Source organism: Oncorhynchus mykiss, chromosome 10 (assembly GCF_013265735.2).
Source record: "Oncorhynchus mykiss isolate Arlee chromosome 10, USDA_OmykA_1.1, whole genome shotgun sequence".
NCBI classification, from domain to species: Eukaryota; Metazoa; Chordata; class Actinopteri; order Salmoniformes; family Salmonidae; genus Oncorhynchus; species Oncorhynchus mykiss.
Genome location: NC_048574.1, coordinates 62,321,813 through 62,348,892, shown reverse-complemented (window position 1 = coordinate 62,348,892; position 27,080 = coordinate 62,321,813). Strand labels below are relative to the sequence as shown.

Below are 27,080 nucleotides of genomic sequence, written 5' to 3'. Positions count from 1 at the left end.
AATGTAATTATCTTTTCTACTGATAAGCTCATGGATGTAAAATAAAAAGCAGGCCTCACAGGAAAACCAACCCATTGCCCCCAGTCTCCTCTTCTCCCTAGCCCCCAGCCCTCCCTCCTCGACTGTCCAACTACTGGCTGAACCTTATGTCACCGGCCACTAACAACATTACTCATTCCAGGGTTTTTCTTTAGTTTTACTAGTTTCTACAGTATTGTAGACAATAGTGAAGACATCAAAACTATGAAATAACACATGGAATCATGTGGTAAGAAAAAAGTGTTAAACAAATCTAAATATGTTTTATATTTGAGATTCTTCAAAGTATCCACCCATTACCTTGATGACAGCATCGCATTCTCTCAACCAGATTCATGAGTCACGAGTCACCTGGAATGCATTTCATTTAAGGTGTGCCTTCTTAACTGTTAATTTGTGGAATTTCTTATTGCGTTTGAGCCAAACAGTTGTGTTGTGACAAGGTAGGGGTGGTATACAGGATATTGCCCTATTTGATAAAATACCATGTCCATATTATGGCAAGAACAGCTCAAATAAGCAAAGAGAAATGACAGTCCATCATTACTTTAAGACATGAAGGTTAGTCAAACCTGGAACATTTCAAGAACTTTGAATGTTTCTTCAGGTGCAGTCGCAAAACCGTTTAAGCGCTACGATGAAACTCAGAGTTACCTCTGCTGCAGAGGATAAATTCATTAGAGTTACCAGCCTCAGAAATTGCAACCAAAATAAATGCTTTAGAGTTAAAATAAGACATCTCAACATCAACTGTTTAGAGAAGAATGTGTGAATCAGGCCTTCATGGCCGAGTTACTGCAAAGAAACCACTACTAAAGGACACCAATAAGAAGAAGAGACTTGCTTGGGCCAAGGAACACGAGCAATGGACATTAGACCAAATGTCCATTGGAGATGGACCAAATTGGAGATTTCTGGTTCCAACCGCTGTGTCTTTGTGAGAATCAGAGTAGATGAACTGATGTGTGGTTCCCATCGTGAAGCATGGAGGAGGTGGTGTAGGGGTGCTTTTCTAGTGACACTGTCTGATTTATTTAGAATTCAAGACACACAACCAGCATGGCTACCACAGCATTCTGCAGCGATACGCCATCCCATCTGGTTTGGGAGGGAGCTGCTGGGATGGTTAACAGTTTGCACCCTGTTGTAAATTACAGGAGACAGGGACTCTATCCCCCTCCAGTATGAACAAAAGGAAGGAATGAAAAATGGTGTGGATGAAATACTGTAACTTGGAAAGTATATCCCCTTTATCTGTCAAGTTTCCATCCAATACATTGTGCATATATGAAAAATTAGGAAAGTATTTTTAAGATATGAATGTGATTTTAGGAGTCAAAAGAGAACTTGCGATCATATCCTTTACAAAAAAGTAGCCACGCCCCGAGTGAGGTCAGAGAGCGTGTCAGACTGATGGAACCATCCGTTTCGACCAGAGTGAATAAAAGAACTGGCTACGAATTAACATTTCAGACCAGAAGATTGCCAGGTTGCAGCTGTGCATGTGGTCTGAATCCTGAACCTTGAATAATCAACACGAGGTGAAGGCGAGAAGCTGATCTCCCAGACAGTCACTTGTACGGCTGATTAGCTGTCCTAAGTCAGATAGAGAAAAGCGAATATAAGTGGGACCATCCTACTCTTCAAACCATCCCATCTTACTAAGAATCTCAAATCACTGTATTCTCCTACCATCACCAATGGGAACCGTCGACATGGCTGGCTATCTTCCAGAGTGAACAACAGTAGAAGAGACGGGTCCAGATCCTTTCGGACTATCAGAGCCTTACAAGCGTGCCGCTGAAAGGCCAACCCACATCCTGGTTCCAACAGAGATAAATGGCGGTCAAGGGCACTCACACGTAAATACATTCATGATTTCTTATTCCAAACGGGCGGCGGTTCGTGTGCAAAGTATACGCTTAATGTGAGAATAGTCCCACGCCCCCATCTCTGTAACAAGCTGTCATATTGTTATCAGTCATCTAGGGACCTGTTTCCATCGTATTATGTTTCTAGTCAATAATCTACACCTTGTGTGTTTATCCTGTTAATATTTAGTTAGCTAGTATATAAATAATTAAACCAATTTGTGTAGTACTGAAGCATGAGTAAGGCTGGGTTTTTTGCAGATGCATGAGGTTACGACTGTTAAGAATGACATAAGAGGTTATGATTTAATAAGTTGACTGTTTATGGATGTGATAGGTACAGTGCCTTGCGAAAGTATTCGGCCCCCTTGAACTTTGCAGCCTTTTGCCACATTTCAGGCTTCAAACATAAAGATATAAAACTGTATTTTTTGTGAAGAATCAACAACAAGTGGGACACAATCATGAAGTGGAACAACATTTATTGGATATTTCAAACTTTTTTAACAAATCAAAAACTGAAAAATTGGGCGTGCAAAATTATTCAGCCCCCTTAAGTTAATACTTTGTAGCGCCACCTTTTGCTGCGATTACAGCTGTAAGTCGCTTGGGGTATGTCTCTATCAGTTTTGCACATCGAGAGACTGACATTTTTTCCCATTCCTCCTTGCAAAACAGCTCGAGCTCAGTGAGGTTGGATGGAGAGCATTTGTGAACAGCAGTTTTCAGTTCTTTCCACAGATTCTCGATTGGATTCAGGTCTGGACTTTGACTTGGCCATTCTAACACCTGGATATGTTTATTTTTGAACCATTCCATTGTAGATTTTGCTTTATGTTTTGGATCATTGTCTTGTTGGAAGACAAATCTCCGTCCCAGTCTCAGGTCTTTTGCAGACTCCATCAGGTTTTCTTCCAGAATGGTCCTGTATTTGGCTCCATCCATCTTCCCATCAATTTTAACCATCTTCCCTGTCCCTGCTGAAGAAAAGCAGGCCCAAACCATGATGCTGCCACCACCATGTTTGACAGTGGGGATGGTGTGTTCAGCTGTGTTGCTTTTACGCCAAACATAACGTTTTGCATTGTTGCCAAAAAGTTCAATTTTGGTTTCATCTGACCAGAGCACCTTCTTCCACGTGTTTGGTGTGTCTCCCAGGTGGCTTGTGGCAAACTTTAAACGACACTTTTTATGGATATCTTTAAGAAATGGCTTTCTTCTTGCCACTCTTCCATAAAGGCCAGATTTGTGCAATATTGTTGTCCTATGGACAGAGTCTCCCACCTCAGCTGTAGATCTCTGCAGTTCATCCAGAGTGATCATGGGCCTATTGGCTGCATCTCTGATCAGTCTTCTCCTTGTATGAGCTGAAAGTTTAGAGGGACGGCCAGGTCTTGGTAGATTTGCAGTGGTCTGATACTCCTTCCATTTCAATATTATCGCTTGCACAGTGCTCCTTGGGATGTTTAAAGCTTGGGAAATCTTTTTGTATCCAAATCCGGCTTTAAACTTCTTCACAACAGTATCTCGGACCTGCCTGGTGTGTTCCTTGTTCTTCATGATGCTCTCTGCGCTTTTAACGGACCTCTGAGACTATCACAGTGCAGGTGCATTTATACGGAGACTTGATTACACACAGGTGGATTGTATTTATCATCATTAGTCATTTAGGTCAACATTGGATCATTCAGAGATACTCACTGAACTTCTGGAGAGAGTTTGCTGCACTGAAGGTAAAGGGGCTGAATAATTCTGCACGCCCAATTTTTCAGTTTTTTGATTTGTTAAAAAAGTTTGAAATATCCAGTAAATGTCATTCCACTTCATGATTGTGTCCCACTTGTTGTTGATTCTTCACAAAAAAATACAGTTTTATATCTTTGTTTGAAGCCTGAAATGTGGCAAAAGGTCGCAAAGTTCAAGGGGGCCGAATACTTTCGCAAGGCACTGTATATACAGTTGAAGTCGGACATTTACATACATCTTAGCCAAATACATTTAAACTCAGTTTTTCACAATTCCTGACATTTAATCCTATTAAAAATGCCCTGTTTTAGGTCAGTCAGGATCACCACTTTATTTTAAGAATGTGAAAAGTCAGAATAATAGTGGAGTGATTTATTTCAGCTTTTATTTCTTTCATCACATTCCCAGTGGGTCAGAAGTTGACATACACTCAATTAGTATTTGGTAGCATTGCCTTTAAATTGTTTAACTTGGGTCAAACTGTTTGGTTAGCCTTCCACAAGCTTCCCACAATAAGTTGGGTGAATTTTGGCCCATTCCTCCTGACAGAGCTGGTGTAACTGAGTCAGGTTTGTAGGCCTCCTTGCTCGCACACGCTTTTTCAGTTCTGCCCACAAATGTTCTCTGGGATTTAGGTCAGGGATTTGTGAGGGCCACTCCAATACCTTGACTTTGTTGTCCTTAAGCCATTTTGCCACAACTTTGGAAGTATGCTTGGGGTGATTGTCCATTTGGAAGACCATTTTGCGACCAAGCTTTAACTAACTGATGTTGCTTCAATATATCCACATAATGTTCCTCCCTCATGATGTGCACCAGTCCCTCCTGCAGCAAAGCATCCCCACAAAATGATGGTGCCACCCCCGTGCTTCACAGTTGGGATGGTGTTCTTCGGCTTGCAAGCCTCCCCCTTTTTCCTCCAAGCATAATGATGGTCATTATGGCCAAACAGTTATATTATTGTTTCATCAGACCAGAGGACATTTCTCCATAAAGTACGATCTTTGTCCCCACATGCAGTTGCAAACCGTAGTCCGGCTTTTTTATGGTGGTTTTGGAGCAGTGTCTTCTTCCTTGCTGAGCGACCTTTCAGGTTATGTCGATATAGGAACTTTTGTACCCGTTTCCTTCAGCATCTTCACAAGGTCCTTTGCTGTTGTTCTAGGATTGATTTGCACTTTTCGCACTGAAGTACGATCAACTCTAAGAGACAGAATGCATCTCCTTCCTGAGCGGTATGATGGCTGCATGGTCCCATGGTGTTTATACTTGCATACTATTGTTTGTACAGATGAACGTGGTACCTTCAGGCGTTTGGAAATTGCTCCCAAGAATGAACCAGACTTGTGGACATCTAAAAAAAAATTCTGAGGTCTTGGCTGATTTATTTTGATTTTCCCATGATGTCAAGCAAAGAGGCACTGAGTTTGAAGGTAGGCCTTGAAATACATCCACAGGTACACCTCCAAATGACTCAAATTATGTCAATTAGCCTATCAGAAGCTTCTAAAGTCATGACATCATTTTCTGGAATTTTCCAAGCTGTTTAAAGGCACAGTCAACTTAGTGTATGTAAACTTCTGACCCACTGGAATTGTGATAGTGAATTATAAGTGAAATAATCTGCCTGTAAACAATTGTTGGAAAATGACTTGTGTCATGCACAAAGTAGATGTCCTAACCGACTTGCCAAAACTATAGTTTATTAACAAGAAATTTGTGGAGTGGTTGAAAAAATAGTTTTAATAACTCCAACATAAGTGTATGTAAACTTCCGACTTCAACTGTACCGTAGAGTTTAATTCGGGAGATTGTAACTCTTTCAACAACCTCTTCCGTGCAAGTAAAGGTAGACCTACCAATTAGTTACTGATAACAATTGCATTTATGAATGTATGTGATTTATAAAACAGGTTGTTTTGATCCTGGATGCTGGGCGTTATAGCACCACAATCCCCGCATTCCACTGGTAATGCTGGTTAACAGTTCCATTAGATTTATCAAAGCACAGCCAGTCAATTTATAAACGTAATCTCCCCTGGAAAAAAGTATATATATAAAAAATAAAAATAATCCCCATGCTACTAGCATAGCATTTGGCTCGTTACTGCAGGGGCTAATGCGTGTTTATAGTTTGTCATTTCAGCTGCTGGGTGTGATTGTGTGTATTTGGCTGGCTAGCTAGCAAGCAAAGGATAAGTAACATTAGCCTACATATCCTCCATAACTAGCTAACGTTATACCATTGACTTGACAGTTAGCTGGATTTTGCCTATTTAACAAATCTTTCTTTGATGGAGTTCTTTTTGCCCATTTATAAATTATTATTTATTGAAGTTCTTGTCGTCATTGAACCTCTTCTTGCTAGCAATAATTTGTTTAGCACAGCGACGTGGAATGAATAGAATGGGTCAAAAACATCCCAAAATAATTAACAACCAACCTGTTTGGCTAGCAACTTCATAACTAACAACAGGCTTTTGCCGGGACTACATCATCTGTTGCAAGGATGAAATTAAACAAATGTACTTTATGTATTTTTATTTTACTCAAATTTACACTTAATGAAAACATGTTGGCAACCATTTTATAAATGCAATAAGGCCCTCGAACGCAAGGATTATCGTGTGCCCTAAGGTCAGAGAGACAGACAGCAAAGTTTATACAAATCTCTGCCAAAAGAAAGGGGAGATAATGTCTAGATGCTTATAAAATTGCCTGGCTGGGCTGATGAAACAGTTGAATGTGCAATCAGATGGAACAGTAAATAGGCATTTCAACATCATAGCCTTAGCCGGTGGTATCTTGTGAAATAGACACGGGCTGGAACGCAGTTTTAACCAATCAGCATCCAGGATTAGACCCACCCCTTGTTTAATTAAACAATAAAGCATGAGAACGATTACCATGTGCTAACTCCCGACTAAGCAATCATTGGTTAAAACCGCTTTCCAGCCCGTGTCTATTTCACTGTCATTCTTTTACCAAACTTTGCATCTGCCCTGTTCCTCAAGTAAATGTGTTTCAGTAAAATTGTCAGGCAATTGTTAAAAGTAGACTTCTGCATATAGGTGTATGGTTTGTTAAACTTGGCAATCAATGGTTTTTGCTTGGCATACATTTTAAAGTGAAAAAGTTCATCTCAGCATTTATGCTGCAATAGTTTGTGTCAGGGGTCTAGGGTCAGTCTGTTATATCTGGAGTATTTCTCCTGTCTTATCCGGTGTCCTGTGTGAATTTACGTATGCTTCCTCTAATTCCCCCTCCCGGAGGACCTGAGCCAGCCCTGTTGTGCTGCTGCTCCAGTGTCATCTGTTCTGCCTGCGGCTATGGAACCCTGACCTGTTCACCGGACGTGCTACCTTGTCCCGGACCTGCTGTTTTCGACTCTCTCTATCGCATCTGCTGTCTATAACTCTGAATGCTCGGCTATGAAAATTTACTGAGGTGCTGACCTGTTGCACCCTCTACAACCACTGTGATGATTATTATTATTTGACCCTGCTGGTCATCTATGAACATTTGAACATCTTGGCCATGTACTGTTATAATCTCAACCCGGCTCAGCAAGAAGAGGACCCCTCAAAGCCTGGTTTCTTCCTAGGTTCCTGCCTTACTAGGGAGTGTTTCCTAGCCACTGTGCTTCAACATCTGCATTGCTTGCCGTTTGGTGTTTTAGGCTGGGTTTCTGTATAAGCACTTTGTGACATCAGCTGATGTATAAAGGGCTTTATAAATATATACATTTGATTGATTGATTATCAGTGTCACTCTGTTACCATGGAATTGCACACTACATACATTTTCACTACTTCATGTCAAGTAAACATGAATTAAGGCACTGTCATCATCTCACTATAAAACACCAGTATCAAACAGGACAAAGTTGATACTTCATCGGTGAAGCATTTTTACAGACACCATCACCATATCATCTATTCTGCTTCATCATACTCATTATTTCCTCAGTTCACCTCATCCAGCTCCCTACTACATCCAAAACCAACAGAATTAACTAAAAACGAACTAGTACTAATACATGTCACTACTAACGAGTACTAATACATGTCATTATACTCTTCATGGGCCGTGTGCATTTCCTGTTGGTGTATCCTGAGGTAGCTCCTCTCTGAGAACCTCTTCCTGCAGTGCGTACAGGCAAACGGCCTCTCTCCCTTGTGGAACTTCAGACGCATCTTCAGCTGGTGCTGGTGGGAGAACTTATTCTCACACTGTGGCAGCTGTAGGGTTTCTCCCCTGTGTGGACCCTCTGGTGCTTCTTTAGGTTGGACAAGTGGGAGAAACTGCCCGGCACAGGTGGCAGCCGAACCGTTTCTCCCCCATGTGCATCCTCTGGTGGATTGCCACCTGTTGGGGGAAACTGAAGGCTTTCCCACAGAATGAACACGGGAAGCGCTTCTCTTTGGCGCCGCCACCTTTACTGATGCCATCTCTACTACGGTCAATTGTTAACGGGCTTGTGTAGCCATTTACCGTTGAGGCACTGGCATTGTCTGAGATCTGGTTTATTAGAGGAGTGTGAGGAGGATGAAGGCCAGGGAGTGTCTGTGTTGTTGCAGGGTCCATGATCCAATTGATAGATCCTAGAGAAGGCAGGTTGAAGGCATCACCTGTTAGGGAGTTAACCTGAGGCGCCATCAGTATCTCTGAATCACAACTATAGGAGCAGGACGGAGCATCGCTAGCAGAGTCTGTTCTCTCCAGCTGCATACTGACACCTCCTCGTCCCCGCAGACCAAATCTATGCTTCGTCCTGGTCGCAGCCAATCTGTTGTCATGGAGACTAAATCCGGATTTTATTTTGTGTTTGACTGTTCGTTTCCGGTTGTGGATAACAGTGTTGTTCCCCAGCCCAGAGTTGAGGACGCTGTCCCATCCACTGATGTCATCACCTGGGACATTGGCTGCACTGGTCTGGGAATCCAAGATGGCCACCCAGTGTCCTTTGTTAGCCTCCAGCCAACCACCTGCAGGAAGAGGTTACAAAATAGAGTTTAAAAAATATGGCAAAGGAAACTCTACATATGGAGTTCTATGGGCAAAATAATAGCCAGGTGCATCACTATTCCCATTGAAGATCTATTACTGTATGTAGGTTATATGTATTTCTCTCTTACCTTGCTCCCCCATCTTTAGTCCACTCAGCAGGTCAATGCTCTCTGGTCCATCTTCTATTGTCTCCTGTTTGACCAGCAGCAGATCAGGCTTCCCATCCTCCATGTCTACTGACTGCAATAGTAAAGGTTGGCTTTAGTTGGCACTATTTGGGTTGGGTGTATCATTGAAAGGCATGTATGCAGACAAAACTTATGTATTTGGATCCCCATCAGTTTTTGCAGAAGCAGCAGCAACTCTTCCTGGGGTCCACAAAAAACACAAAGGAAGACAAGTAACAAAACACTTATACAGTGATAGACAAGGACAGTCACACAAATGTAAAATTCGATATACAAACAATACAACAAAAAAATGGTGTGTCTGTATGTTTGTCGCCACTGTCCACACCGGTCAATGAGATGCTTGAGTAATTGGAGGTGGGAGTACCATGCGATTATGGCTCAGTATAATACTGCGGATTGCCGTGAATTCGTTTTGCACTTGGACTAAAGAGACCTGTGGTGGCATGCCTTGTGGGGTATGTATGGGTGTGTGAGCTGAATGTTATTTGATTATGCAATCTGGAATTTTCATCACAGTAATATTCTCTCTCGTCAACCCTTTAGGGCTCCCGAGTGGCGCAGCGGTCTAAGGCATTGCATCTCAGTGCTAGAGGCGTCACTACAGACCCTGGTCCGATCCCGGGCTGTATCACAACCGGCCGTGATCGGGAGTCTCATAGGGACGGCGCACAATTGGCCCATTGTCATCCGGGTTGGGAGGATTTGGCCGTCATTGTAAATAAGAATTTGTTCTTAACTGACTTATATAACATTTTCAAAAATAAAACCCTCAACCATGAAAGACTGGCATGCATGTTGTTGACGTTAGTTCTGTACGTGCAGTTAAGGGAGAGGTGTGCTGCTCTGTTTTGAGCCAGCTGCAGCTTTGCTAGGTCTTTCTTTGCTGCACTTGACCATTTTACCAGACAGTAATCAGAACCTTAACAGTTGATTTTTACAGTACAGTTGATTTGTGTCAAAAACACAACAGACATACCCCTCCCCATCTTCACAACAACTCTGTCATTATGACTTGACCATAAGAGTGTCCGGAAGTAATTTAGCCATTCATTGTAGTCATAGCGATCTGTAGAGTTGCTATTTACGCAAGTTTTCATGTGTCAATTAACTTGTGACATTCCTGGATTACTCATTATACCAATATAGTCAGATTTAATCAAGAAATGCAATAGTCAGTTGAAAAAATGTTGAGTGCAGGACTGTTAATATCTTGCTGTGTTGGCAAAATCACTACATATCCCATCGAGCCGAGCGGGGGGAGGCTGCCCGTTGTCACAGTTCCAAGACCAGTCAGAAACGTCCAGCTGATGATGATGATGCCGGTTGATCTCAAAACTTAACTTGCATCCATGTTAAGTAGCAATGATATCCTTTACCATCGTGCTGTTTTGTCACTCTTGTTGTGTTGTCACTCTCAACGGATCATTAGAAAATGGTGAATCGTTGAAAGTCATTGCTATTGCAAAGCTCTTAATATTAAAGATGTAGTTTAAGTATAACTCTGACTTGTGGGATAAGTTTGTCTCTACTAATTTGATAATACAGAAATAAACCACCACACTATTCAACAAAACAATACATAATTTAAGTTTTTCCCCAGCTAATTTCTTAGTTACATGATTGTATCACTAGCAAAGGAGTTTTAAAGTTGAGGGTGTAGTATTTATGAAGTTTGGCATAGTTCAGCTAGCCAGCTAATCTAGCCCACTGAGGTATAAGAACGGTTTAGCCAGGGATAACGAGCTCGGGCCTAGTGCGCATGTTCACCATCTGGGCCCACATGCACACTAGGCTAATTAAGGAGACAGATTGTAGTTTGTATGCCCTGGTTAGTCATTGAAATGATTGGCAATATCGAAAGGTTTTGTTATAAATGACCCATCAAAATGAACGATGGAGAAGAATTTGGGATTTCTGCCCTTGATATCATTTAAGGTACTCAAGTTTTTTCCCATTGCGTTTCATGTAATTTATCTAGGTTTGGTAACAATTTCATTTTTTGTTAAGTTGTGTAAAAAAAAATATATATATATCTACATTTACAGTATGTCAACCAATCATCTGAGGAGCCTGACTTTTTTTGCCACCTTTTTTGCATAATTTATTTGAACTAGTGTTGTCACTATACCAACATTTTACAAACGATACATTACCAGGCCAAGTATCGCAATACCATGGTGGGGAAGGAAAAAAAATCAGTTGCTTAGCATCCTGTGCATCGGTTCACATTTTTCAAAAGTATCTCAAAACATGTCACTGAAATTCATAATTCAATACAACACATTGAACTTAACCTCACAGTGTATAATAGACTACTGCATAGAATGGCTGATTTGCTCATATTTGCAAAGGCCTACCTGTGATTTAGCTGGAGGAATGGGAGGAAGGAATACACTGTACATACAGAGGAACAGACGCACAGGAAGAGCGGACAGAGAGAAGCAGGTGAGTGAGGGCTGGTAGGGGAGGAGGCTGGCTGATGTGATATGCCCATGAAAGTGAAGTGGACATTATTGGAACTGCTTATACAAGACACTGTATGCAATAATAGTGTTTCACATTATTTTTTTAATGACTGTGTCATCTCTGTACCCCACACATACATCTGTAAGGTCCCTCAGTCAAGCAGTGAATTTCAAACAGATTCAACCACAAAGACCAGGGAGATATTCCAATGCCTCACAAAGAACCTGTTGATAGATGGGTATAAATTTTAAAAAAGCAAACATTGAATATCCCTTTGAGCATGGGGAAGTTATTAATTACACTTTAGACGGTGTATCAATACACCCAGTCACTACAAGATACATATGTTCTTCCTAACTCAGTTGCCGGAGAAGAAGGAAACGACTCAGGTATGTAACCACGAGGCCAATGGTGACTTTAAAACAACAACATTGTAGTTACTCCACAATACTAACCTAATTGACAGTGAAAAGAAAGAAGCATGTACAGAATAAAAAATATTCCAAAACATGCATCCTGTTTGAAACAAAGCACTAAATAAATACTCTTAGAGACTTATCCAGAAAGACGCACAGCTATAATCTCTGCCAAAAGTGCTTCTACAAAGTATTGACTCAGGGGTGTGAATAGTTCTGTAAATGAGTTATTTCCGTATTTCATCTTCAATACATTTGCAAAAAATTTCTAAAAACATGTTTTCTTTTTGTCATTATGGGAGAGTGTGTGCACATGGAAAAATATTTAATCCATTTTGAATTCAGGGTGTAACAACAAAATGTGGAATAGGTCAATAGGTATTAATACTGTCTGGAGGCACTGTAATTAATATGGGCTATCCTTAGCCCTTTCCTGGGTAGCTTAACTGAGATGGACATAATATGGAGAGAAAAATAATAACATTGTTTAACTAAGAGTCAGTCAATCAGGCACTTGTGAGTGACAGTTGGTGTGGGCGTGTGTGTGATGTGTTGCTGAAGCTACTGACCCGGAAGCTTGGCTCTCACTGTGGACAATGAGCTTCTCGTAGCAGATGTAAGCAATGTCCCCACGCTATCTTGCAGCTTTCATAGCTGGGATAAGTTATTTCTGCCTCTGGCGCACAGTCCTCGTTGAGGAAGATGTTGGTTCCTCTCAAGTTCCTGGCTCTCTCCAGAACAGCCATCTTGTCCTTGAACCATAGGAACTTGACCACTATCAGCCTGGGTCTGTCACCTAGGCTGGTTACAGGTTTTCCAGAACTGTGGGCGTGGCTCCACATCAATCTTCTTTTGATCCATCTGCAGATTTTCAGCGATCATTTTCTCACTTTGTGTACACTGGTATGCCAGCCACAACAATGTTATTCCTCCTGGATTGTCCCTCTAGATAGTCGGGCATTTTGATTGACAGAGATTGAACGTTTAAAGAAAGTTATAGATGAGCTAGTTAAAAAGATAAGATTGAAAGTGGGATTCTTTTTTTTAGAAATAGATCTTTCCTTTCCCTAAATAGCAGAAAGCAGATTGCACAGTCAACTTTCCTGACAGTTCTTGACTTTGGTGCCACCCTTTACAAGATTGCAGCAGCCACTAGTTTTAAACCTTCAGATGCGGTCTACAATAGCTCCATTCGTTTTATCACAGGTGACAGTTTTAATATACACCTCTGCATCCTGTATCAAATTGGCTGGTCCTCATTAAAGTCTCATGGATCACTTCATGACTCATTTTTGTTTACAAAGCTCAACTACACAAACTCCCACCTTAACTAACTTTGTTGTTAAAGTATAGAAACATGAGATAACCAACCCTGTGAATGGGTTTGAGTAACTCTTGAGGTTCCTTTGGTCTCCCTCGAACTAGGTAAATCCACTTTTTGTTTTAAGGAAACTTGAACCAACTACAAAATATATTACAATTGGATGTTCTGGTGCCGCTCTGTCTACATAGCTTTATTCATTATAATCTAAAAGGCTAAACTGATCCTAGCTATCCTGCTCTGAGGGGCTTTGTGGATACGAGCCATGACATAAACATGCAGACAGTAGTTTACAGAGGGCTCACCTCAGTGAGACTGTGTGTGATCCTGTGCTGCTCAGCTGGTTCCTCTGTGGGTTCAGTGGGAGGTGTAGTCTGGTTGTCCTCCATGACCATGGTCCCCTCAGGGTTCCCCAGACTCTCCTCACACCCCTCCTCCTTCACCAGCAGCACCTCTGGACCCTCCTCCTCCTGGAAGAGACAGGTGATACACAGACATACACTCCCTCAGTTATGCACACACAGATAAAACACACTTTCAACATGGAGTGTTCACCCATCCCCTCTACGTTTGAGTCCTATACTGTAATTACAGAATTACTTAATTATTGTTAAAACCATCATGGTGGACATAAATATGTTGTGGGTAAAAACAAGTCAGCTATAAGTCAAAAGTAGCCATCAGACAAACCTGACTAAACTATGTTGACGTGTACAGTAGGTGTTTGTTATTGTGTGGGTATGTGTAGGTATATTTAGTAAGTGTATAATGGTTATAAAGCGCTGTCAGGTGTATGCAGAATAGGGTGAGATCAGATGTGATTTATACTAAAGAGAGTCTCAATGAAAGTCTGCATGAAAAGTCCCATTTTGTGTTTATTAAAACACACAAGTTTTAAATACACCATATGAAAACCACACATACAAACGTCTCAACTAGAAATCTGCATGATAAACTCCATTCATTTCCTCATTAAAAGTGTCTTGGGAAAGAAATTAAGTAGTTGAATGGAAGTAATGAAATAGGCATTTGTGAACACACAGTACAAACACAATTACATAACATACTTTTTAGGCTTATATATGCCTAGGGCTGGGCAATATGGCTTAAAAATCCGCTCGAATCTTTCAAACTTTTGGTTCATTGATCTCAATTTTCTAAAGTTCTCTTTAAATAATCTTTGTTGCACAATTAAAGTTTAATACAATTAATTTCAAACAGTCATAAATAAATCAGGGCTTGTAAAATTATACCTACTGTAGGCTAAATTACATGCCTTCCACAACCATAAGACCCACTAATAATGTAATTATTTTATCAAAATAGTTTAAACTGCTTTTTTTGTTGTTGCAATAATCACTAACCTAGCTTTCAAGTCCATGAAAATGCCATTTTTGATAACCTTTTACCAGAACCATCCACATTCACTAATAATGACTAGCCTCTTGTAGCAGGCATTATAGAAAATGAACACAGGTCTCATAAACAATCTCTCAAGCACAAGCCCACGTGCTAGTGAGTAGCCAGCTAATATTTAGATTTAAAGTCTAGCTAACTTCAAATCCAAGTTTATTGGTTAACTTGGATCTATTTGCTTGCTACCAAGGTTGAACTGTTGTGATGGCACCCTCCTGTCCATCTCCAACTGTTTGAACAACAGCCTGTTCACTTTAATTAGATGTTGAAATCAAGTGGGTTACCTGCATAAGAAGATGCTTATTTCTCAGAATGAGAACAAATTGCCAATTCCTTTTTTAATGCTCATTGCACATTTATAAAACACACTGTGGCTAAAATACTGCTAGCGGTAGTAACACAATGCCGAGCACACGACAGAACTGAATTTTCCACAATCATGTTCATTGATACTCTCATTTTAGTAGGATCTGCTCTGTCTACAATTTTGAGAGAAAAAAATGGGTAGTCAGAAAGGTTAAGTTATCTATCATCGTTGTTGTGAGTGGCATCGGAGGGGCTTGGTGTCTGTGTAGGAGTGGGAAGGTGCACAGTGCACACAGCCAGAAGGAGCGAAGGACACGAGACTAAAAAGACAGTGCCTTCAGAAAGTATTCACACCGCTTGACTTTTTCCACATTTTGTTGCGTTACAGCCTGAACGTTAAGACTGTGTGTCACTGGCCTACACACAATACCCCATAATGTCAAAGTGAAATTGTTTTTAGAAATGATTACAAATGTATTAAAAATGAATAGCTGAAATGTCTTGAGTCAATAAGTATTCAACCTCTTTGTTATGGCAAGCCTAAATAAGTTCAGGAGTAAAAATGTGCTTAACAAGTAATGTTGTAAATTTGATATCTGTATTTGCAAAAATTTCTAAAAACATGTTTTCACTTTTTCATTATGGGGTGTTGTGTAGATGGTCGAGATGTATTATTTTAATTCAGGCTGTAACAAAATATGGAATAAGTTAATGGGTATGAATACTTTCTGAAGGCACTGTAGAACGCAAAAAATATCTAAAAATAAAAACAAAATTTTTGCGATACATGCATTTGAAACATTGCGTTAAAACATGAATTTGAATCTCCCAGCCCTATATATGCCTTATATATCACACAATGTCTGGATGCAATATTCTACACTGAAATCTGTAACTCTCGTAATACCAAATGCGTCTGTGGATATTTTTCGTGATGACAACAATGACAGTTCATCTTTGTCTTTAATGCAGGGTTTGATACAACCGTCAGAAGCTATTGAGTGGAATGGTTGCTTTCTATGTTATAGAGTGGAATGTTTTTTCTGCTGGTGTATCCTGAGGTAGCTCCTCCTGGAGAACCTCTCCCCGCAGTGAGTACAGGCAAATGGCCTTTCTCCCATGTGGACCTTCAGGTGCATCTTCAGCTGGCGTAAGAATCTCTTCTGACAACGGGGTCAGCTGTATTATTTCTCCCCTGTGTGGACCCTCTGGTGTCTCTTCAGGTGACCAGCCTGAGCAAAGGCCATGTGACACTGGGTACAGCTGAAGGGTTTCTCCCCCGTGTGGACCCTCTGGTGCCTCTTCAGGTCACCAGCTTGAGCGAAGGCCATGGGGCACTGGGTACAGCTGAAGGGTTTCACCCCTGTGTGGACCCGCTGGTGAATCTCCACCTTCTGGGGGCAGCTGAAGCCTTTGTTACAGAACATGCAGAGGAAACGTTTCTCTTTACTTTTGCCTGATGTTGCTCCCCCACCCCGAGCCTGGTCTCTAGCTCTGTAATTTGAGTTCAATCCCTTATCGAAAAGGACGAGGCGGTGTGGATCAGTAGGCCCCATCGATCTGGACACTGAGTTGCAATCCCTGAACGTATGTAAAGGGGAGTGGGTAGCGACATTTGGACTTGTCTCTAAGCTTTCCCTGTAATCTAAGAAATCTCTGTCTTGTGTGAGTCCATCTCCTAGGTGACTATCTGCATTCCATGTGGGAGGAACGTCGCCCTCCACTTTCACAGTCACTTCATCTACCACTATAACCTCCCCTTTCTCATCTAGGCAACCTTCAGAGTATACACTACTACTGTACCGGTTCCAGTCCCCTCTAGACAGATTAGTCTGTCTCTCTAAATCCAAGGGCATGTTGCTAGGGTCCATCTCTGTAGCGTAAGAACAAGACGGACCATCACCTCCAGTGTCTAACGAGTCACCATCACCATGGGAATGAACAGTCCTCTGGCTCTGGTGAAATACAGGTAAATACTCTGAGTCAGGAGGACAGCCCAGTCTCCCCAGGCCCAGTCTCTCTGGGTCTGATCTGTGGTCAGATCCTCTGTGTAATTGCATTTGTGTTACAGTTAAAGTCTCGGTTTCTGTCTCTGACTTGAGGACGTCGCTCGGCATTCCACTGACCTCCGTGATGCTGTGTCGGGTCCTGGGCTGCGTAGTGGTGGGGTTTTCTGTGGCTACAGGGGGCGCTCCAGCCACTCCATTCTGGATGTCTCTACTGTGCCATGGGTCCTGCTTTCCTTCAGACCTCTCCTGCTTGACCCCAGGACCTGCAGCCTCTGTAGACTGACACCAGAAGATTAAAAACGGTACATGAGTTAAGTTGGATAACAATATCGTAAGGAAGTCTCACAAGCTCCCCTATGGCAGATAAATGAGGATGTACATGTAAGCAAGTGAATAGATGAGGGGAGCCTTTCTGGAATAAACTGGTCACATATGATGCACTGTAATTTAATGTAACACTATTACACTAACCTCTATCACGATAACATTCTGGGTTGAGGTTCCACTCCCCTCATCAACAGTGATTGGTTGGTCATCTCTGCATGTATTGTGTCCCGCTGGCTTCACTAAGCTCTTGTGGCCTCCAGTGAGATATCTTTCACCTGAGAGAATGATTGGGGGAAAAGAGGTGGTTAGGTTAGCAGTATATCGTACACTATTGAAGCTGTCTACAATTGGCAAGGATATAAGGTATCCCTTATTGATATAATATTTATTGATCTGTGTATTATATTCCATGTATAACATTGTTTTCATTGAGTAAATAGAAAACGCAGTAAATCAAGAATCTGTTTAGAATATTATATTATGTCTTTGCACAAGATAGTTTACTAATCAGGGGAATTATTTCACACCATCCAATAACTGACCAAGACCCAATTCTGGATAATACATCTGAACACAGAGCGGAATGGGGGCAAAATGTACCTCTTGCCATTCTTCTGTGTCGGTCAAGGATCTTGACACTACTGGGAATAGCAACGGCGCGCTCCCGTGCCACCTTCAGTTCCAGTAGTTGTAGTTTCCTTTGCAATGACCTGTTTTCTTTCTGGCTTTGAGTAATTTCCAAACGAAACACTGCATAGTCGTCATCTACGAGTTTACAGATCTCTACCACAGCTGCGTTCGCTAGCACCTCCATGATGGATGCTATTTGTGTGTGAAAAACCATACAGTTAGCCATTGTTAGCTAGCGTAACGTTACTTAGCAACTAGTTAGCGTTACATAGATGGCATCCATCAACCAAGTCCTGTCTTCAACGCAAATTAAACACTAGATGGGGTACGTATGTGATGCTGTGTAGTTAAATTAGTGATATTTTGGGTTCCATTATGTTAATAAACGTATTCATAACAACAATAAAACCTCTAACGTGTAAATTGTTCATGGTCACTGTTCACTTCCGTTTACTTCTTCTTCTCTGGTATAGTGCCAGTCGGTTTTAAATAGAACGTTGTGGGCACCGCCCGCCTATGGTGAAAACAACCTGTGGTTACCTTGGTTACCTAAATGTCTCACAGCAAAAACTTGACATTTTTCACACGGAATTTTGTTGTCTGCTTGTTTTAGTCCATTACAAAACTAAATTTAAGAAAACTACAACATGTCTAAAGATTACATTGCCAGCTCCCAATTATTCTCACTATTTTAAAAAACGTAATATTGTTCTTCACTCAAGCCCCTTTTCATGAAGGCGCTAACGTTAGCCACGGGAGTGCTAGCTAGTTACCAACCTTAACATTAAACCATTAAACATTAAACCAACCAACAACACACTATAAAGCTACAAGTAATGTGTGGAGTTACAAACGGACTATCCAAAAACGAGTTAAATGTCTTTCCCGTGATTACATTTTTTCCACACACATAGCTAAGTGTAGCCCCCCCTTCTAATTTCCTTAATTTTGTCACTAGAGTAAAATACTTTCCGTGGCACACATCAGTCATATACTTTCTATAGAACAAACTCCACACCAGGATAGGCAGCGCAAATTAATAATTGATGTATGTGTGTTATATTCAACATAGAGGAAGGAGTAAAATGTAGGCAAGCAATAAACATTTCAGAACAACTACTAGTCGAATAAAACATGGGAGAGATGACGAATTTTGGCAAAGAGATTTATTCATAGAAGAATACACTTGAAACAAATAGCCAAACTGAAAACTGCAGACATTACTAGTGCCTCCCCCGCGAGTAAACCGCCATAAAAAAATAAAATAAATGAATTAAACGCAGCCTGACAGGATCATTGATAGCTGCCTTGAAGGACACAAGTAAAAAATGCTTTCCGCTACTAAGATCAGTGAAATGTAGGCTAAACTGACAACGGAGTGAAGAGCAGAAATGTCAACTAGCAAGCAAGTCGCAGCAATGAATTATTGAGTGTGGGGTGGGGGGGATTCTGTCATTGGGAGATTTTCGGCACAACACCGGCCCGCTCATTAGGCAGCCGCCTAGAGCGGCAGTTTAAAGGCCGCATTTTCAGTGCTAAACTGACCAAGACGCAACTCCAACAACACACAACACCTCACATTATTCCGCCCCAAAACAGTGATAACTTCTCTCAACCAGTGGCATGCGAACTATTTAGGTGAGCGCTGATGCCGCCCCATGATAAGCAGTGCCCACTTTGCCAAAGGCAGGGATGCAAAATATTATTTAGCTTGTCAATGCCTCTCCACCAACGCCCCATCAAATGAATTGAACATAAATGATGTAGCCTACGGTTGAAAGAGTAGTAGCCTATGTGGTTTTTCTGTAGCCTATACAATAGCATGGATATCAAATATATTACAATGTCATGAGAAAGACACTTTTAAATCATTAACTTATTAACCAGGAGAGAGTGCAGGAGAAAGTCAACTAAAATGGCACAGGGGCAGACAGCTTTGGAATGGCTAAGGCATCATGAAAAAGAAGTGGACAACCATTGGTGCTGAAAGTAATTCATTTCAACAATTGTCTTCATTTTTATTCGATTTCACCAACTACAAGAAGGCTTTGTTGGTGCCCATTTCTTAGGTGGGCCTACCTGTATGAAAGATGCAATTATGATATCCATAGATTTGTCAGTATAGCCAAATCCTCCAACACTCCTTAATAAATACCTCCGTGTTTATTATTATTTTTATTTAACCTTTATTTAACTAGGCAAGTCAGTTAAGAACAAATTCTTATTTACAATGACACCTATCAAAAGGCCTCCTGCGGTGATGAGAATGGGATTAAACATAAATATAGTACACAACACACATCACGACAAGAGAGACTCCACACACTACATAAAGAGAGACATAAGACAACAACATAGCATGGCAGCAACACATGAAAACACAGCATGGTAGCAACAGAACATGGCAGCAGCACAACATAATAGCAGCACAAAATATGGTACAAACATTAATGGGCACAGACAACAGCACAAAGGGCAATAAGTTAGAGACAACAATACACACAAAGCAGCCACAACGGTCAGTAAGAGTGTCCATGATTGAGTCTTTGAATGAAGAGATGGAGATAAAACGGTCCAGTTTGAGTATTTGTTGCAGCTCATTCCAGTCGCTAGCTGCAGCGAACTGAAAAGAGAAGCGACCCAGGGATGTGTGTGCTTTGGGGACCTTTAATAGAATGTGACTGGCAGAACGGGTGTTGTATGTGGAGGATGAGGGCTGCTGTAGGTATCTCAGATAGGGGGGAGTGAGGCCTAAGAGGGTTTTATAAAAAAGCATCAACCAGTAGGTCTTGCAATGGGTTTACAGAGATGAACAGTTTACAGAGTAGTATAGAGTACAGTGATGTGTCCAATAAGGAGCATTGGTGGCAAATCTGATGGCAAAATGTACCTGCCAATCTATAAATTAGGTCTCCGAAGTCTAGCATGGATAGGATGGTCATCTGAATCAGGGTTAGTTTGGCAGCTGGGGTGAAAGAGGAGCAATTACGATAGAGGAAACTAAGTCTAGATTTAACCTTAGCCTGCAGCTTTGATATACAGTGCCTTGCGAAAGTATTCGGCCCCCTTGAACTTTGCGACCTTTTGCCACATTTCAGGCTTCAAACATAAAGATATAAAACTGTTTTTTTTTGTGAAGAATCAACAACAAGTGGGACACAATCATGAAGTGGAACGACATTTATTGGATATTTCAAACTTTTTTAACAAATCAAAAACTGAAAAATTGGGTGTGCAAAATTATTCAGCCCCTTTACTTTCAGTGCAGCAAACTCTCTCCAGAAGTTCAGTGAGGATCTCTGAATGATCCAATGTTGACCTAAATGACTAATGATGATAAATACCATCCACCTGTGTGTAATCAAGTCTCCGTATAAATGCACCTGCACTGTGATAGTCTCAGAGGTCCGTTAAAAGCGCAGAGAGCATCATGAAGAACAAGGACCACACCAGGCAGGTCCGAGATACTGTTGTGAAGAAGTTTAAAGCCGGATTTGGATACAAAAAGATTTCCCAAGCTTTAAACATCCCAAGGAGCACTGTGCAAGCAATAATATTGAAATGGAAGGAGTATCAGACCACTGCAAATCTACCAAGACCTGGCCGTCCCTCTAAACTTTCAGCTCATACAAGGAGAAGACTGATCAGAGATGCAGCCAAGAGGCCCATGATCACTCTGGATGAACTGCAGAGATCTACAGCTGAGATGGGAGACTCTGTCCATAGGACAACAATCAGTCGTATATTGCACAAATCTGGCCTTTATGGAAGAGTGGCAAGAAGAAAGCCATTTCTTAAAGATATCCATAAAAAGTGTCGTTTAAAGTTTGCCACAAGCCACCTGGGAGACACACCAAACATGTGGAAGAAGGTGCTCTGGTCAGATGAAACCAAAATTGAACTTTTTGGCAACAATGCAAAACGTTATGTTTGGCGTAAAAGCAACACAGCTGAACACACCATCCCCACTGTCAAACATGGTGGTGGCAGCATCATGGTTTGGGCCTGCTTTTCTTCAGCAGGGACAGGGAAGATGGTTAAAATTGATGGGAAGATGGATGGAGCCAAATACAGGACCATTCTGGAAGAAAACCTGATGGAGTCTGCAAAAGACCTGAGACTGGGACGGAGATTTGTCTTCCAACAAGACAATGATCCAAAACATAAAGCAACATCTACAATGGAATGGTTCAATAATAAACATATCCAGGTGTTAGAATGGCCAAGTCAAAGTCCAGACCTGAATCCAATCGAGAATCTGTGGAAAGAACTGAAAACTGCTGTTCACAAATGCTCTCCATCCAACCTCACTGAGCTTGAGCTGTTTTGCAAGGAGGAATGGGAAAAAATGTCAGTCTCTCGATGTGCAAAACTGATGGAGACATACCCCAAGCGACTTACAGCTGTAATCGCAGCAAAAGGTGGTGCTACAAAGTATTAACTTAAGGGGGCTGAATAATTTTGCACGCCCAATTTTTCAGTTTTTGATTTGTTAAAAAAGTTTGAAATATCCAATAAATGTTGTTCCACTTCATGATTGTGTCCCACTTGTTGTTGATTCTTCACAAAAAAATACAGTTTTATATCTTTATGTTTGAAGCCTGAAATGTGGCAAAAGGTCGCAAAGTTCAAGGGGGCCGAATACTTTCGCAAGGCACTGTATGCTGAGAGAAGGACAGTGTACCATCTAGCCATACTTCCAAGTACTTGTATGAGGTGACTACCTCAAGCTCTAAACCCTCAGAGGTAGTAATCACACCGGTGGGGAGAGGGACATTGTTCTTACCAAACCACATTACCTTTGTTTTGGAGGTGTTCAGAACAAGGTTAAGGGTAGAGAGTATAAGACTGTATCATCTGCATATAAATGGATGAGAGAGCTTCCTACTGCTTGAGCAATGTTGTTAATGTAAATTGAGAAGGGCGTGGCACCTACGATCGAGCCTTAGGGTACTCCCTTGGTGACAGGCAGTGGCTGAGACAGCAGATGTTATGACTTTATACACTGCACTCTTTGAGAGAGGTAGTGTTGTGGAATATTGACTCAGAAATATACCACTTTTCCTAGAACCTGTGAATTCAAAGTAGACTTTAATTTCAATGAAACAAAGCCGAGCCCTTCCATGGAAAGACTCCATTACATACGTAACCAAGCCGAGCCCCTCCATGAAAAGACTCCATTACATACGTAACCAAGCCGAGCCCCTCCATGAAAAGACTCCATTACATACGTAACCAAGCCGAGCCCCTCCATGAAAAGACTCCATTACATACGTACCAAGCCGAGCCCCTCCATGAAAAGACTCCATTACATACGTAACCAAGCCGAGCCCCTCCATGAAAAGACTCCATTACATACGTAACCAAGCCGAGCCCCTCCATGGAAAGACTCCATTACATACGTAACCAAGCCGAGCCCCTCCATGAAAATACTAAATTCTCATATTATAGAGTCCTGCCTTTATAGGATTCTGTCTTTGCATAACATATAGAGTCCCCTCCCTCTATATGAAAATAGCTTTCCTTGATCTTTCTTCATTATTATCTTCTCATCTCAGTTCTTGCTTGTTAACGCCCACATCTGACAGCTGTATATATGTTCCATTCCTTATATAGCCTTTCTGTCTTAGCTCTTCAAACTGGACAGTCTAAATATTGCCTAAGTTCTGCCTGCTAATATTGGAGTCCTGCACTAGATGACATAATTTCTACATGCCAATGTAATTATTGGCTTGATGTTCTCTCAGCATAGCAACTGCACCAAGTTACATAGTTTGTAATTGACAAAAATAAGCAGACACAACAAGAAAATTGCATTTGACAAAGGGTAATGTTTTTTTTTAATTATTAAATTGATTTAGTTTCTCACTCATCTACACACAATATCCCATAATGACTGTATCTTATTTACATAAGTATTCACACCTCTTTGCTATGACATTCCAGAGACAGAGTCAGTAAACAAGATTTTTTTTGTAGTAGATTCCATCAATGTAATTGTGTGCATAATTTCCAATCACCCATATATTTGTGTGTGTGTGTGTATATATATATATATATATATATATATATATATATAAGTTTGGACACGCCTACACATTCTAGGGTTTTTCTTTATTTTTTAAAACTATTTTCTACATTGTAGAATAATAGTGAAGACATAAAAACGATTAAATAACACATATGGAATCCTGTAGTAACCAGAAAGGTGTTACACAAATCAAAATATATTTTCTATTTGAGATTCTTCAAAGTAGCCACCCTTTGCCTTGATGACAGCTTTGCTTTGCATTAAAAAGAATAACAAAAGACAAATAAAAAACCTAGAACGCTAGCTAGCTAGTAACAGGCAGCATATTGCTTTACAGGCATCATTTAACATTGACTAGCTTTGGTAATTAAATCATATCTAACACATGACATATAAACTCAGAACTTTAATATCCACAACAATTCTTACCTTTGTCAGTCACAGTGCACATTGTGGTAGCAAGGTAAAGTAGGAGCTGGCTCGCCAGGTGAAAAATATTTGAAATCAATGTTATGAATATAAAATCAAATGAAATGCCCTTATCCATGAGGAAAATTATTGGAGTCAGCCATATGGAAATCACCTGAAGAAAATTCAAAATTGCAATGGCTCAGTTGAAGGCTTGACAGTGTTTCTTTTCAAAATAAACATAACTCATTTGACCATGTTTCATAAGTGGCAGGTAGGCTATACATCAATAGCTGCATAATTTATTTTCAACAACTCAATGATCTAACTTTTGCATGCAAACCCCACTTTGGGAACCTAATGCTAAGGTACCAGAGGTCAATAGACAACATTATCATCAGGATGAATGATTACATTTGTATGTTAACAAGGAATTTGTGTAGTGTGGTTGAAAAATTAGTTTTAACGACTCCAATCTAAGTGTATGTAAACTTCCGACTTCAACTGTACCTTAAATGAAATAAACATCCCTCTCTCTCCCCCCATTTATTTGGAGCTGCACATATATTTATGGCAATCCTCACTCCCTCAGGGATGACTGGTGAGGGCCAAAAAAGGTGAGGTTTATTTTTGCACTGAAACATACATGTCAACTTGCTAACGGAGAATTCGATCCAGCTACTGTAGCAAGATACTTCACAACGCTAACAATACTTGTTCCACCACACTTCCTCCTTCACCTTTCGGTTGCAAGTAAGTAAGTAGACAATGGACCTGATCAGACAGCTCAGAGCCTCTGCTCTTTTCTGTCCATAAGAAACAATTGGATTGGTGGAAGAGGCAGGGCAGGCCAGGAGCAAGGAAGGAGGGTGTGGTCAGTTTCGCCTTTTTTCTTTTCCCGACATGAGTTCGCGGTGTTTTGCTTTAAAAATAGAAGGAAAAAATAAAATAAAAAAGTAAAAGTAAACCCCTCACATTTCGCCGAAAGGTGACTAGTTTGCATCCAGTTTGCATCCTTGCTCCCTACAATTTCCCCCAATCCTATATAGCTGTACCGCAAATCAGCAATATCAAATCAAATCAAATTTTATTTGTCACATACACATGGTTAGCAGATGTTAATGCGAATGTAGCGAAATGCTTGTGCTTCTAGTTCCGACAATGCAGTAATAACCAACAAGTAATCTAGCTAACAATTCCAAAACTACTACCTTATAGACACAAGTGTAAGGGGATAAAGAATATGTACATAAAGATATATGAATGAGTGATGGTACAGAGCAGCATAGGCAAGATACAGTAGATGGTATCGAGTACAGTATATACATATGAGATGAGTATGTAAACAAAGTGGCATAGTTAAAGGGGCTAGTGATACATGTATTACATAAAGATGCAGTAGATGATATAGAGTACAGTATATACATATACATATGAGATGAATAATGTAGGGTATGTAAACATTATATGAGGTAGCATTGTTTAAAGTGGCTAGTGATATATTTTACATCATTTCCCATCAATTCCCATGATTAAAGTGGCTGGAGTTGAGTCAGTGTGTTGGCAGCAGCCACTCAATGTTAGTGGTGGCTGTTTAACAGTCTGATGGCCTTGAGATAGAAGCTGTTTTTCAGTCTCTCGGTCCCAGCTTTGATGCACCTGTACTGACCTCGCCTTCTGGATGATAGCGGGGTGAACAGGCAGTGGCTCGGGTGGTTGTTGTCCTTGATGATCTTTATGGCCTTCCTGTGACATCGGGTGGTGTAGGTGTCCTGGAGGGCAGGTAGTTTGCCCCCGGTGATGCGTTGTGCAGATCTCACTACCCTCTGGAGAGCCTTACGGTTGTGGGCGGAGCAGTTGCCGTACCAGGCGGTGATACAGCCCGACAGGATGCTCTCGATTGTGCATCTGTAGAAGTTTGTGAGTGCTTTTGGTGACAAGCCGAATTTGCTGCGCCTTCTTCACGATGCTGTCTGTGTGGGTGGACCAATTCAGTTTGTCTGTGATGTGTACGCCGAGGAACTTAAAACTTACTACCCTCTCCACTACTGTTCCATCGATGTGGATAGGGGGGTGTTCCCTCTGCTGTTTCCTGAAGTCCACAATCATCTCCTTAGTTTTGTTGACGTTGAGTGTGAGGTTATTTTCCTGACACCACACTCCGAGGGCCCTCACCTCCTCCCTGTAGGCCGTCTCATCGTTGTTGGTAATCAAGCCTACCACTGTTGTGTCGTCCGCAAACTTGATGATTGAGTTGGAGGCGTGCGTGGCCACGCAGTCGTGGGTGAACAGGGAGTACAGGAGAGGGCTCAGAACGCACCCTTGTGGGGCCCCAGTGTTGAGGATCAGCGGGGTGGAAATGTTGTTGCCTATCCTCACCACCTGGGGGCGGCCCGTCAGGAAGTCCAGTACCCAGTTGCACAGGGCGGGGTCGAGACCCAGGGTCTCGAGCTTGATGACGAGCTTGGAGGGCACTATGGTGTTAAATGCCGAGCTGTAGTCGATGAACAGCATTCTCACATAGGTATTCCTCTTGTCCAGATGGGTTAGGGCAGTGTGCAGTGTGGTTGAGATTGCATCGTCTGTGGACCTATTTGGGCGGTAAGCAAATTGGAGTGGGTCTAGGGTGTCAGGTAGGGTGGAGGTGATATGGTCCTTGACTAGTCTCTCAAAGCACTTCATGATGACGGAAGTGAGTGCTACGGGGCGGAAGTCGTTTAGCTCAGTTACCTTAGCTTTCTTGGGAACAGGAACAATGGTGGCCCTCTTGAAGCATGTGGGAACAACAGACTGGGATAGGGATTGATTGAATACGTCCGTAAACACACCAGCCAGCTGGTCTGCGCATGCTCTGAGGGCGCAGCTGGGGATGCCGTCTGGGCCTGCAGCCTTG

At 41.5% G+C, this 27,080-nt stretch overlaps 2 protein-coding genes across 2 annotated transcripts in view; both read right to left on the bottom strand.

The window, feature by feature from the left end:
- LOC110534477 overlaps positions 1-18,527 on the bottom strand; it is a 60,242-nt gene extending 41,715 nt beyond the window's left edge. The window contains exons 1-3 of the mRNA XM_021619349.2: positions 17,719-18,527; positions 17,263-17,393; positions 16,909-17,070 (exon numbers count right to left, since the gene is read on the bottom strand). Of these exons, the coding sequence (XP_021475024.2) occupies positions 16,909-17,070; positions 17,263-17,393; positions 17,719-17,974 (549 nt within the window). The 5' untranslated portion in view covers positions 17,975-18,527. The remainder of the gene's footprint in view (positions 1-16,908; positions 17,071-17,262; positions 17,394-17,718) is intronic.
- Positions 13,736-16,902, bottom strand: LOC118936891 (zinc finger protein 300-like). Its single transcript, XM_036934534.1, is given in 1 exon segment — positions 13,736-16,902. A coding segment is annotated over 1 exon segment (1,095 nt). The 5' UTR covers positions 16,900-16,902; the 3' UTR covers positions 13,736-15,804.
- Positions 18,528-27,080: the final 8,553 nt, after the last annotated feature.